Genomic DNA, 12,378 nt, shown 5'->3' with positions numbered 1-12,378 from the left:
GCCTATTTAATAGTAAAAATAAGTTCAGTTTTTTATATTGAGCATGCTGTTATAAGGAGGGCATAGAACTTAATTTTCAATTTATTTTCATCTTTCACATACTTACCTGTATTCTTTCTGTGTAGTTTTGATATAACTAGCTGGAATGAAGTGGTGTAGTCAATCTTAGAACATTGATAATTGGGCCGCATCAAGAATCAATGGTTTTAGCCTTTTTTTTTTTTTTTTTTTTTTTTTTTTTTTTTTTTTTTGAGGCAGAGTTTTCACTCTATCGCCCAGGCTGGAGTGCAGTGGCACAATCTCAGCTCACTGCAACCTCTGTTTCTGGGTTCAAGGGATTCTTATGCCTCAGCCTCCCAAGTAGCTGGGACTACAGGTGCGTGCCACCAAGCCCAGCTAATTTTTGTATTTTTAGTAGACAGGGTTTCACCATGTTGGCCAGGCTCGTCCCGAACTCCTGACCTCAGGTGATCCGCTCGCTTTGGCATCCCAAAGTGCTAGGATTACAGGCATGAGCTACTGTGCCTGGTGGTTCTAGCCTTTTAAATCTAGTTCAACAAATATTGAGACCCCTACAGTGTAGAAAGCACTGTACCATATGCTGTGGAAAATTGTTATAATAATTTTAGTTAAGCTATTCACATAGCTGACGGCAGAATGATGTCCAAGAAGTTCTGTTTTCATGAATTTCAGGTAACATATTAACTTCGATTGATTTAAAGAATAAACCAATATGGGCCTTGTTTTATTTCAGCATGTTTTGAAGGGTCTCATCATCTCTTTCTAGGAAGCTGATTGTCAAGAAATGTAAGCTATGAACTTCTACCAGGTCAGGAATTCAGTGATTCCATTTCTTGTCATTTAGTAAATTTTAGGGACTATTTTTATATGATCTTTAATAATTGTTGTAAGTAGAATGGTATTAGTAGGAATAGAAAAAAATTCTCATTAACTTTTTTTAACCTCTACTCTTTTTTTTTTTTTTTTTGAGACGGAGTCTCACTCTGTCGCCCAGGCTGGAGTGCAGTGGCGCGATCTTGGCTCACTGCAAGCTCCACCTCCCAGGTTCATGCCGTTCTCTTGCCTCACCCTCCCAAGTAGCTGGGACTACAGGCACCCGCCACCACGCCCGGCTAATTTTTTTTCTATTTTTTAGTAGAGACAGGGTTTCACCGTGTTAGCCAGGATGGTCTCAATCTCTTGACCCCGTGATCCGCCCGCCTCGGCCTCCCAGAGTTCTGGGATTAACAGGCCTGAGCCACCGTGCCCGGCCTAACCTCTACTTTTATATAATAATATAAAATGGATTTCACTTGTAATTAAGGTGTAATCTTTCAGATAGCCAATGTTAATGCTAAAATGAAAAGTAAATTGCATGATTTTCTTGTAATTTTACAGCGCTTTGAACTTCAAGATTCAGGAAGCTCTCTACTTCCTAAAGAGATTGTAAGAGTAGAGAAGATGATGGAAAACCATGTGCCCCAAGCTTCTGTGACCATCCGGATTGCAGATAAAGAGGTGACCATTAAGGTAATTAATCACAGGTTTATTCTTTCTACGGTATACCTTATTCTGCCTGTTTTTATGACCTAAATTGGGTTTATGATCTCCTTATAAGTCTTCTTTCTTGATAGTACTGCCTCTGTCTGTATCTATATGTCTATGTCTCCAGAGTCATGTGTGCTTACAAACTGGAAAAGTTCAGGAGAAACACAGGGAAAGCCTTTCATCAAAAATTCAGAGTTGATCTCTGGGAAAATCAAGTCATGGGTTGATTACTGACAGCATTTTGTACTATGAGTCCTTGGTAAGAAATAGTGTTTTCAAACATTTGAGCTGCTACAGAGCCCTATTTTCAAGTAAAATCTTTCTTAGCTATGTGAAACGGTTTAAAAAGGATCTGCTCTGGTTGAATTGTTTTTAGAAGAGGGAAATAATATTTGGTCATAGAGCTCCATCTGCATGTATATATGTTAGATATATATCAGCTCCTTCTATATATATCTATATGTGTATATATACACACATTTTATGGAGTCTTACTATATTTCCTAGGCTTTTTTTGAATTCCTGAGCTCAAACAATACTCCTGCCTTAGCCTCCTGAGTAGCTGTGACTACAGGCCCATGCCACTGTGCCCAGCTCATGATAAACTTTTTTTGTTTTAATATTTGATATTATTAATATTAATTCATGTTACTGTACTTATTCATTGAACTGAATATTGATTATATCTACCATGAGCTAGGTTCCATATTATGAGTTTACCGTATACTAGTTACTGTATTTGTCTCTTTGCATATATTATACGATTTAAATCCCCCAAGATCCATTAAGGTAATTTTTATTATCTCCATTTTGTAGATTAGAAAACTGAGATTTAAAGAGGTTAATGATTCACCCAGAGACACCAGCTAGGAGATGGCACAGCTGGGATTTCTAGACAGGGACAGTTCCCCACTGTACTTTCTGTTTTCTTCAGATGAATGGCTCATCTAGCTGATAGTTTAGGATAGAGGCAGGTGAGTTAAGATTGCATTGGAATGACTGGGGATATGGAGAAGGAAGTAATACTGGGATTCAGGAGACAGAATAAGGAAAGCTTCGGAAAGAAGGTGAAGCTTGAGCTAAGCCTGCAAGAATAACATAGGATTTTCCCAGTGGCTCAGGAGTGGATAGGACATTTTTGGCAGTTTAAACAATATGTTCAGAAGCATGAGGTATGAACAAGATTTCATTATTTGCTTCCCTTTGCTAATGGCTTTTTAACCTCATTGCCTCTAGTCTCTTCCAGTTAGCTTTCCATGTTGATACCGGGATAAATTCTTAAATGCAAATCTGATCCTGTAGCTTCCAAACTTACAATTCTTTGGTTCATGTGGTATATAACACGATCCAGCCCAGAGTCCTCATCAGAACATGGCTCCTTGGGAACTAATAGGGAAGGATAAAAAATAAAAGGGGAAGACAAAAAATAAAAGAAGTAGGTGTAAAAGATGGGAAGAGAGAATCTGTGAACAGATGCCTCTCAGTGGTAAACTAAGATAAACCTGAAAAGGATTTGTGGACTTGACTTTTAGAAGTCAGGAGGTCATTGGTGGCTTTAGAGATTCCAATGGACTAACATTAAATTCTGTTCTTACAACTAGAATTTTGGGAAAAAAAATTTATTCTCCAGTAGTAACATCTTTACTATAAGTTATAAACAGCATTAAGATGACATGATTTTTATGAATATGTCTGACAGTGTGGGGCTTTAATTTTAGGGAAATAATTGATTTGGAAGTTTTGTAATAGTGATCATCAGATCTATTAAATGAAAAAATAGTTGCTGCTCTATTGAAATATCAAAAACAGTAAAGAATTAAATTGAGCAAGCTATTATTTGGAGGCTTTTAAGTGGCAGTTATATGCTTTAAGTTACTGATATTTTGAGAAAAACATATGCATGTTTTACATACACACACACACATATATATGTGTATATATATATATATATTTTTTTTTTTGAGACAGAGTCTCGCTCTGTTGCCCAGGCTGCAGTGCAGTGGCGCAATCTGGGCTCGCTGCAACCTCCACCTCCTGGGTTCAAGCGATTCTCCTACCTCAGCCCCCCGAGTAGTTGGTATCACAGGGGCGCACCACCATGCCCAGCTAAATTTTGCATTTTGGTAGAGACGGGATTTCACCATATTGGCCAGGCTGGTCTTGAACTACTGACCTCAAGTGATCCGCCCACCTTGGCCTCCCAAAGTGTTGGGATTACAGGCGTGAGCCACCATGCCTGGCCATGTTATATTGACCTCTCTTTAATTATAGGTGCCAGCCGGGACCAGGCCATTAAGTCAACCTTGTGCATCAGACTGTTTTATACAGACTTTGAGCCATAAGCAGCTACAGGCTGAAATGATGCAGTCTCACATGGTTAAGGATATATGTTTAATTGGAGGAAAGGTAAGAATGACAGTCTCACTGCAGACTTTTAGTTTCCTGGCTTTTGGTTATTTTGACTTACCTCTTGAATAATTGTGTTTCCATTTGTAGGGTTGTGGAAAAACAGTGATCGCTAAGAACTTTGCCGATACCTTAGGATACAACATAGAACCTATTATGCTCTATCAGGTACAGTGTTCATTTTTAGCTGCACTTGGACTATAAGCATATATGCTTTGCCCATCAGCAGAATTTATGGATATCTTCTTGTTATGACCTGTTTTTTTTATGTAGGTAAAGAACCAAAATAGTAATCAAATTATTCAAATTAAAGTGCAATTATAATTATTTGGAGCTTTTGAAAGTACATTCTAGGATATCTGATGTACGTAACATACCAGGGGCTGTTTTTCGAAGATATTTATTTTCCAGAGGCCTGGAAGGGTAGGGGGAAAGGAGGAGTGAAGAGAGGTTGATTAATAGTTATAAAAATACAGGTAGGTGGGAGAAATAAGACCTACTGTTTGATAAATAAGTAGAATGACTATAGTAGACAATAATCTATTGTATATTTTAAAATAGCTAGTAGTTAATAATTCAAATGTTCCAGCATAAAGAAAAGATAAATGTATAAGGTAATTGACACCTTAATTACCCTAATTTTTTTATTTCACATTATATGAATGTATCAAAATATCATATGTACTCTGAAAATATGTACATATATTATGTGTCAATTAAAAAGTAAGATTCATTTTATGTGCATGTGCCCACACAGAATACATTTACTGGTAATTTGGAAATCTAAACAAAATAGGTTTCAGCTGCAGTGAGAGCTAATTATATATTCACTGAATAGATTATTTTCTAAATGGTGACAAAATATATATAACATAAAGTTTACCACGTTAGCCTTTTTTTTTTTTTTTTCTTTTTTTGAGTTGGAGTTTCACTCTTTTGCCCAGGCTGCAGTGCAATGGCACAATCTTGGCTCACTGCAACCTCTGCCCACCCCGGGTTCAAGCAATTCTGCCTCAGCCTCCTGAGTAGCTGGGATTACAGGCACCTGCCACCATGACTGGCTAATTTTTTTGTATTTTAGTAGAGACAGAGTTTCGCCATGTACAATTCACTGGCAATAAGTACATTCGCAATGTTGTGTAACCATTACCACTTGCTTTTTCCAGAGCTTTTTCATCATCCTAAACTAAAACTCTATACTCGTTAAACAGTAGCGCTCAATTTTTCTTTCCCTCTCAGACCCTGGTAAACTCTACGTTTTGTCCCTATAAATTTGCCTATTCCAGGTACCTCATATAAATGGAATCATATAATTTTTGTCCTTCTTGTCTAGTTTATTTTACTTACCATAATGTTTTCAAGGTTTATCCATGTTGTTGCATATATCAGAATTTCATTCCTTTTTAGGGCAAGGTCATATTCTGTTGTATGTCTGTACCACTCTTTGTTTCTCCATTGGTCTGTTGATGGACACTTGGGGTTGTTTCCTTTAGACTATTGTAACCTTTTGGCTATAGTAAGTAATTCTGCTGTGAACAGTGGTGTACAAGTATGTATTTGAGTCCCTGCTTTCAGTTTTTTAAGGTATATACCTAGGAATGGAATTATTGGATCATATGGTAATTCTGTGTTTAATTTTTTAAGGAGCCAATAAACTGTTTTCCATAGCAGCTGCACCATTTTCATTCCCACCAACAATGCACAATGGTTCCAGTTATTCTACATCCTCCCTAACACTTTTCTTTCTTTCTTTTTTTTTTTTTTGTAATCATTATCCTAATGGGTGTGAAGTGGTAATTCATTGTGGTTTTGATTTGCAGTTCCCTAATGACTACTGATGCTAAGCATTTTTTCATGTACTTACTGGCTATTTGTATATCTTCTTTGGAGAAATACCTATTCAAGACCCTTACCCATGTCTTATTTATTTTTCTCTTGATTTTTATTTTAGATTTGGAGGTACATGTGCAGGTCACAGTTTACATGGGTCAATTGTATGTCACTGAAGTTTGGTGTATAAATGATCCCGTCACCCAGGCAGTGAGCATAGTATCTGATAGTTTTTCAACCCACAGCCCCCTCTCAAGTAGTCCCTATTGTCTGTTTTTCCCATCTTTATGTCCATGTGTACTTAATGTTTAGCTCCCACTTATGAGAACATGCAGTTTTGACTTTTTGTTCCTGTGTTAGTTCACATAGGATAATGTCCTCTAGCTACATCCATGTTGCTGCAAAGGACATGATTTTGTTCCTTTCTGTGGCTGCATGATTTTCCATGGTGTATCTATGCCACATTTTGTTCATCTAGTCCACTGTTGGTGGGCACCTAGGTTGATTCCATGTCTTTGCTGTTGTGTATAGTGTTTGTATTAGTCAGGGTTCCCTAGAGGGACAGAACTAATAGGAGAGAGAGAGAGATATATATATACTAATAGGAGAGATACACACACATGCACACACACACACACACACACACACATATATATATATAAAGAGGAGTTTATTAAGTACTAGCTTAAACCATCACAAGGTCCCACAATAGGTTGTCTGCAAGCTTGAGGAGCAAGGAGAGCCACTCCGAGTCTCAAAACTGGAGAATTTGGACTCTGATGTTTGAGGGCAGGAAGCATCCATCATGCAAGAAAGATGTAGGCTGGGAGGCTAGACCGGTCTTGCCTTTTCATGTTTTTCTGCCTGTTTTATATTCGCTGGCAGCTGATTAGATGGTGCCCACCAGATTAAGGGTGGGTCTGCCTTCCCCAGCCCACTGACTCAAATGTTTATCTCCTTTGGCAACACCCTCACAGACACACCCAGGATCAATACTTTGCATCCTTCAATCTAATCAAGTTGACACTCAGTAGTAACCATCACAGTGCTGCAATGAACATATGTGTAGAACAATTTATTTTCATTTGAGTATATACTTAGTAAGGGAATTGCTAGGTCAAATGGTAGTTCTGTTTTAAGTTCTTTGAGGAGTCTCCAAACTGCTTTCCACAGTGGCTGAACTAATTTACATAGCTGCCAGCATCGTGTAAGTGTTCCCTTTTCTCTATGACCTCGCCAATATCTGTTATTTTTTGACTTTTTAATAATAGCCATTCTGACTGGTGTGAGATGGTATTCATTGTGGTTTTAATTTGCATGTCTCTAATGATAGTGTTGATGAACCTTTTTAAAATATATTCGTCGGCTGCATGTATGTCTTCTTTTGAGAAATGTCTGTTCATGCCCTGTGCCAATTTTTTAAATGGGACTGTTTTTTCTTTGTTGAATTGTTCTTTATGTAATTAGACCCTTGTCATATGCATAGTTTGTGAATATTTTCTCCCATTCTGGAGGTTGTCTGCTTACTTTGCTGATAGTTTCTTTTGCTGTACAGAAGCTTTTTAGTTTAATTAGGTCTCACTTGTCAATTTTTGGTTTTGTTGCAAGTTCTTTTGTGGTCTTAGTCATAAATTCTTTGCCAAGGCCCATATTCAGAATAGTATGTCCTAGGTTTTCTTCTAGGTTTTTATAGTTTTAGGTCTTAGATTTAAGTCTCTAACCTATTTTGAAGCAATTTTTGTATATGGTGAAAGGATCGGTTCCAGTTTCAATCCTGTGCCTATGGCTAGCCAGTTATCCCAGCACCATTTATTGAATAGGGAGTCCTTGCCCTGTTGTGTGTTATTGTTGACTCTGTCAAAGATCTGGTGGTTGTAGGTATGTGGCTTTATTTCTGGGTTCCCCTTCCCATTCCATTGGTCTAGGTATCTGTTTTTGTACCAGTATCATGCTGCTTTGGTTATAGTGGCTTTGTAGTATAGTTTGAAGTCAGGTAGCATGATGCCTCTGGTTTTGTTGTTTTTGCTAGGGATTGCACTGGCAATTCAGGCTGTTTTTTGAGTCTATATGAATTTTAGAATAGTTTTTTCTAATTCTGTGAAAAATGATGTTGGTAATTTGATAAGAATAGCATTTAATCCATAAATTGCTTTGGGCAGTATGGCCATTTTAACAATTGTAATTCTCAGGAGCACAGCATGTTTTTTTCACTTGCTTGTCTAATCTCTGATTTCTTTCAGTAGCGTTTTGTAATTCTTGTTGTAGAGAAAAGATCTTTTACTTTCTTGGGTAGCTGTATTCCTAGGTATTTTATTCTTTCTGTGGCTGTTGTAAATGGGATTGTGTTCTTGATTTGGCTTTCAGTTTGGATGTTATTGGTGTATACAAATGCTACTGATTTTTGTACCTTGACTTTGTATCGTGAAACTTTACTGTAGTCACTTAGCACTTTTAAGAGCCTTTTGGTGGAGTCTATAGGGTTTTTTAGGTATAGAATCATATAATCTGTGAAGAAAGATAGCTTGACTTCCCCTTTCCCTATTTTTATTTCTTGGTCTTGCCTGATAGTTCTGGCTAGGACTTCTAGTACTATGTTGAATAGGAATGGTGAGAGTGGACATCCTTGTCTTATTCCAGTTGTTAAAGAGAATGCTTCTAGCATTTTCCTGTTCAGTATGATGTTGGCTGTGGTCCTTACCCATGTTTTAATTGAGCTTTTATTTTTTTAATTGACTTTTTGTTGTTGAGTTGTAGGAGTCTTTTAATGTATTCTGGGTATAGAATTCATTCTCCACATATATGATTTTCTTTTTTCGAGATGGAGTCTCACACTGTCACCTGGGCTGGAGTGCAATGGCGCAGTCTCTGCTCACTGCAACCTCTGCCTCCCAGGTTCACGCGATTCTCCTGCCTCAGCCTCCCAAGTAGTAATATTTCATGTGCCATTGCTTTGAAATCATATGGAGAAGATCTTGAAGAAAAAAATATTAATTTCCTTTTTGATTCCGTCTTCATTTGCTATTATATTATTTATATAATTATGTATAATATGAGTATTTTTTCACATTAAAATAAAAACTCTCATTCTAATGAAAACTGGAAATAATTTGTCATCAATTTTTCCAAACAGTACTGTTTCTGTATCAGGTTTTCATAGTTAGTTTTATACTGTATGTTTGAGCTATGAAATTTATGTTCACTTCATGCTGCTGTTCTTTGAAAGATTAACCAAACAAAAGAGTATGTGTATATCTAATAATTCAGATCTCGTAGCTACACTGGAAGGCCTCCCAAAGTATCCTGCCATTGAGGATGCTATCTTGATATGTAAAAGAATTAGTTTAAGAGTCTGAGAACAGATTTTCTCCTATATTTCTAGAGAGTGACAATAAACTCACCAAAACATTATTTTATTTTAATGTTTTTTGGTTTCCTGTTCAGTTTATTAAAGTATGGATGAATAAGGGTAGGAAGATGCTACTGTTAAAGTTAATGGCAGGACTTTCTATTTCCTGATACACTTTTGAGTTACAAACTCAGTGTCTTCTAGTTTCTGTCACAGAATAAGGTCATTTAGTCATGTCTTATCAATCCTGTCTCTGAAAAATACAGATGATGATAATTGAAAGGCACATAAGTTTCCTGTAAAAACATTTACCCATCCTTTGTACATATCCTGTCAACCTTTTAGATGTCCTGCAAAGATTGGGAAACAGTAGAGATAAGCAAACTAAGCACATTTTCTGAAAACTCCTTTTCTTTTTTCCCATTTTGCTTTTCTGCTCATTAATTTTTAGAGAAAATGTTTAGAGAAAAGAGTTTCCTAGAAGTATAGACTTTGGAAAGGGATAGAGAAATATAATAACTGTAATATGTTTTGGAGGTGAATTTGTTTCTTCTGCTATATAGCTTCTTTCCTTGTAAATAATCAGTTGTTTTTTATTATAGAAACCAAGCCCCTGAGATCCAATATAAGACTCCTCTGTGGGACACAGGAATTAATAAACTTAAAGAATGAATTTGGTTTGTATAATAATATAGTGCACGTTGATGAAAAAGTTCCAGAGGTTTGATGCAACAGAGAATTTAGTGGGAAAAAGTAGATACACCATCTGTTTTCCTAGAAGATGTGGAGACTTCCCTGTTATTTGTACATGTATAAAGCTACACTTAATCTGTGGTTTTTGCCTTATTTTTAGACTTGATTATTTTTAGAACTGCATTTCATATGAAGTAAAAGGAAAACAGAGCTTTAACACAGATTTGAGGCAGTACGTAAAGTAAGTTTTATAATAGGCTATAAAAGTCATAAATCATTTGGCTCAAGTGTTAGGTCAGATTCTTTTAACTGATTATTCTTTTTTTAGGGTTGAAACCAGTGATTTCATAGTGTTGAAATACAAGTTATTCTTTTCCTTCACAACCAGATAAGGGCATATTTCCAGATTTCTTTCTACATCATCATAAATACACTAGATCTGAGATCTTTTCCTTCTGATCAAGTACTAGTTAGATTAAACACCAAGTCAAATTTAACCTAAAATTCAAGCACACATAAGTTTATGGGACTTTTAGTGAAAATACTTATGGTCTAAAATATGTTGAAATCTTAGTATCATCATTGACTCCTTAGCTAAGTTTTTCTTTCTATAGCTAAACTGAGACCAAATCTTTTCCCCTCTCTTCCATCTAATCTGCAATCCTCACTCCTTGTTTATCCAAATATAGTGGAAATATTTTTATTCTTTTATTCTCTCTCCTTTGTTTTTATTGCTCTATGTCTTGGATTCATTGCTGTGCCCCTTATCTTTGCCTTGACTTTGCGCTTTTCTCTTAGTATTTTTCTTTCTTGATTTGTAAAAATCAAGATTTTACAATCTTGAAGATTTCAAGACATTTGTATTCCTTTAAGTGTTCTTTATTCAACCTTGGACCTTGGAGGCTGACTTTTTTTTTTTTTTGACGCTGACTTTTTAAATTTTTTTTTTTTTTTTTAAGAGACAGGTTTTTGCTCTGTCCACCAGACTTGGGTGCAGTGGCGCAGTCACAGCTCACTGCAGCTTCAAACGTATGTTCTTAAGTCATCCTCCCACTTCAGCCCCTCCTAAAGCTCTGGGATTACAAGTGTGAAGCACCCTGCCCAGCCGGGGCTGATTTTTTATATGATTCTGTAGCTCATCTTGTTTTCTTGCTTTTTTATTTTACTACAATCTGTCATCCTTCCTGTCTTCTTAGTATTTTTTTTTCCACAAAGAATAGCTCTTACAATGCTATCTAAGAATTTACTTACTTCAACTCCTACAGATTTCTTTTATTATAAAGTTTATTTTTCAAGAACCATGTATACTGTTGATCACATCAGAACTTTAAAATGGTTGACTCTAGCAATCCTTTTCAAATCTCAGGCTTACCAAGGCTTCTGTCTCATATCTTCTTTAGTTTCTCTCTCTCTCTCTTTTTTTTTTTTTTTTTGAGACGGAGTCTCACTCTGTTGCCCAGGCTGAAATGCAGTGGCATGATATTGGTTAACTGCAACCTCCACTTCCTGGTTTCAAGAGATTCTCCTTCCTCAGCCTCCCAAGTAGCTGGGATTATAGGCCCACACCACCACACCCAGCTAATTTTTGTATTTTTAATAGAGACAGGGTTTTGCCATGTTGGCCAGGCTGGTCTCTAAGTCCTGACCTCAGGTGATCCCCCCGCCTCGGCCTCCTAAAGTGGTGGGATTACAGGCATGAGCCACTGTTCCTGGCCCAGTTTCTCTTTAGTAATGATATTGCTTTGTCTCCTGCCTCTTTTATGTAGAATATTTTAAATTTAAAATACATTCCAACCTATCAGACTATCAGCTTTAGTGCCTGTATTAGTTAGGATTTCCTAGAGAAACAGAACCTATAGAGATTTATTGTAAGAAATTGATGTGTGAGATTATGGAGGCTGAGAACTCCCATGATCTGCCATCTGCAAGCTGGAGAGCCAGGAAAGAGGTGGTGTGGTGGTGTAGTTCTAAGAGAAGCCTGAAGGGCTGAGAACCAAGAGAGCCAATAGTATAAGTTCCAGTCTGAGTAAGGAAGACTAATATTCCAGCTCAATAACACATAGAGAAAGCAAATACTGCCTTTCTCCTTTTTGTTCTACTCAGGCCTCCAACTGATTAGATAAAGCCCACCCATATTGAGGAAGGCCATCTACTTTACTCAATCTACCAGTTCAACTGCTAATCTCATCCAGAAATACCTTCACAAACACCCCTAGAATACTATTTAACCAAATATCTGAGCATCCCACAGGCCAGTCAAGTTGACACATAAAATTAACCATCACAGTGCCTGAAGAGTTAGCAGAATAAAATTTCTAATTTGAAGTGACATTTTCATTAAATATCATGTGCTCTCTTTGGCAGCACGTTATACTAAAATTCATTAAATATCATTTCAAATTTCTTGCCTATATAGCGGGAGCATGCTATAAGAGGATCATAAGTATTTGTAATATTATTTGCCATAATTTAATAAATTAATGAAATCACAGTGAATTTTAGTGTTACTCATACTTGTAAAATTATAAATATTATACATTGTATAGAATAGTTAC

The 12,378-nt window shown here is 36.6% G+C and overlaps 1 protein-coding gene across 4 annotated transcripts in view; it reads left to right on the top strand.

The window, feature by feature from the left end:
- The window catches only part of VWA8 (von Willebrand factor A domain containing 8), a 458,897-nt gene that overhangs the window by 106,815 nt on the left and 339,704 nt on the right, over positions 1-12,378 (top strand). For 3 of the 4 annotated variants that reach the window (XM_055244723.2, XM_055244727.2, XM_055244724.2), the window contains 3 exons: positions 1,399-1,530; positions 3,820-3,954; positions 4,045-4,122. In XM_055244723.2, coding sequence (XP_055100698.2) covers positions 1,399-1,530; positions 3,820-3,954; positions 4,045-4,122 — 345 coding nt within the window. Of the gene's footprint in view, positions 1-787; positions 830-1,398; positions 1,531-3,819; positions 3,955-4,044; positions 4,123-12,378 lie in introns of all 4 variants that reach the window. The other variant, XM_055244728.2, reaches the window with a different exon arrangement.

The sequence above is a fragment of the Symphalangus syndactylus genome, chromosome 15 (genome assembly GCF_028878055.3).
Source record: "Symphalangus syndactylus isolate Jambi chromosome 15, NHGRI_mSymSyn1-v2.1_pri, whole genome shotgun sequence".
Lineage (NCBI taxonomy): Eukaryota > Metazoa > Chordata > Mammalia > Primates > Hylobatidae > Symphalangus > Symphalangus syndactylus.
This window is presented reverse-complemented; position numbering and strand designations above follow the sequence as displayed.